This window comes from Diaphorina citri, unplaced genomic scaffold (assembly GCF_000475195.1).
Source record: "Diaphorina citri unplaced genomic scaffold, Diaci psyllid genome assembly version 1.1 scaffold2543, whole genome shotgun sequence".
Lineage (NCBI taxonomy): Eukaryota > Metazoa > Arthropoda > Insecta > Hemiptera > Psyllidae > Diaphorina > Diaphorina citri.
In genome coordinates, this window is record NW_007379963.1 from 1 (window position 1) to 1,169 (window position 1,169).

Here is a 1,169-nt window from a genome sequence, read left to right on the forward strand (position 1 = left end):
ACACTTGCTCAAGGTAATCGGTTCTCAAATCTTAACATTTGAGGAAATGTATACTGTGCTTACTCAAGTAGAAGCGTTACTTAACTCAAGACCTCTTTGTCCTCTGAGTGCAGACCCCAATGATGTTCAGGTGTTAACCCCTGCTCATTTCATTCATGCTAATCCTTTGCAGGAACTACCTGCGGTGAGTACGCTGTCTACTCCTGAGAATAGACTTACACGATTTCAGTTACTCGACAAACTAGTGCAAACTTATTGGAAAAGGTGGAGTGCAGAGTATCTGAATAATCTTCAGTTACGTGTCAAGTGGAATACACCTCAGAATCCTATACGGGTGGGTCAGGTTGTTGTCGTCAAGAGTGACTTGACACCCCCATTGCATTGGCCTCTAGGTTTGGTCACTAGTGTATCTCCTGGTAGAGATGGGGTTGTACGTGTAGTGCAAGTACGCACTAATACAGGGTCTTACACAAGACCTGTGACAAAGTTGTGTCCTCTCCCATCTCAGTAATCATAGTACCTCGGTACTTCTTTGTGTTGGTGTTGGTTGTAAATACGTTCTTATTGCAGTTTTTTAAACTACTTGGTGATGGTTTATATTCTTTCTTTTTTTTTAACATTTTGTGGTTGTTTTTTCTTTGCTATTTTTGCAATTTGTGCTCTACCGTCTTAGGGGGCGAACTCAAAGCAATGTGTTGTCTTGAAAGTTGGCTCTTTCAAGGTGGGGAGTATGTTAACGCCATACCTAATGGGTTAACCTGTATAGAACCCTCAAGGGTTAAATAACATATGATCAGGCATTCAGTTTAGTCGCAACGCGTTAACTTTTGATTCTTACATGCTAGCCTATCGGCTACCCTGTACTGGTGTAAAAATAATAAAATTTGGTAGTCTTCTCATTGAGCTTAACAGTGACACATCTTGGTGTACGTGTGTACTTTTCCCTTCTCGCTCGCGGTACGGCTCCAACTAGGAGATTTGATTCTCACAACTAGTGAATTTTCTTGTACGCGATTTGTGAATATTAGTACAATTGTGAAAGCGTCTAGCTTTAAATTTATCGCTCCTTAATCTCGTCTAACTAAGACAAGTGTTGTGATTTTTACTGAGTGCCTGTGACTTTTACTTCTTGTAAATTTATTGGATTAATTTGGATTACCTACCTACCT

At 40.3% G+C, this 1,169-nt stretch overlaps 1 protein-coding gene across 1 annotated transcript; it reads left to right on the forward strand.

Annotated features, from left to right (window-relative positions):
* Nucleotides 1–4: 4 nt before the first annotated feature.
* On the forward strand, nucleotides 5–867 carry LOC113471512 (the record flags this gene model as incomplete). Its single annotated transcript, XM_026830726.1, has 1 exon — nucleotides 5–867. A coding segment is annotated over one exon (507 nt), but the record flags the coding sequence as incomplete, so codon positions are not given.
* Nucleotides 868–1,169: the final 302 nt, after the last annotated feature.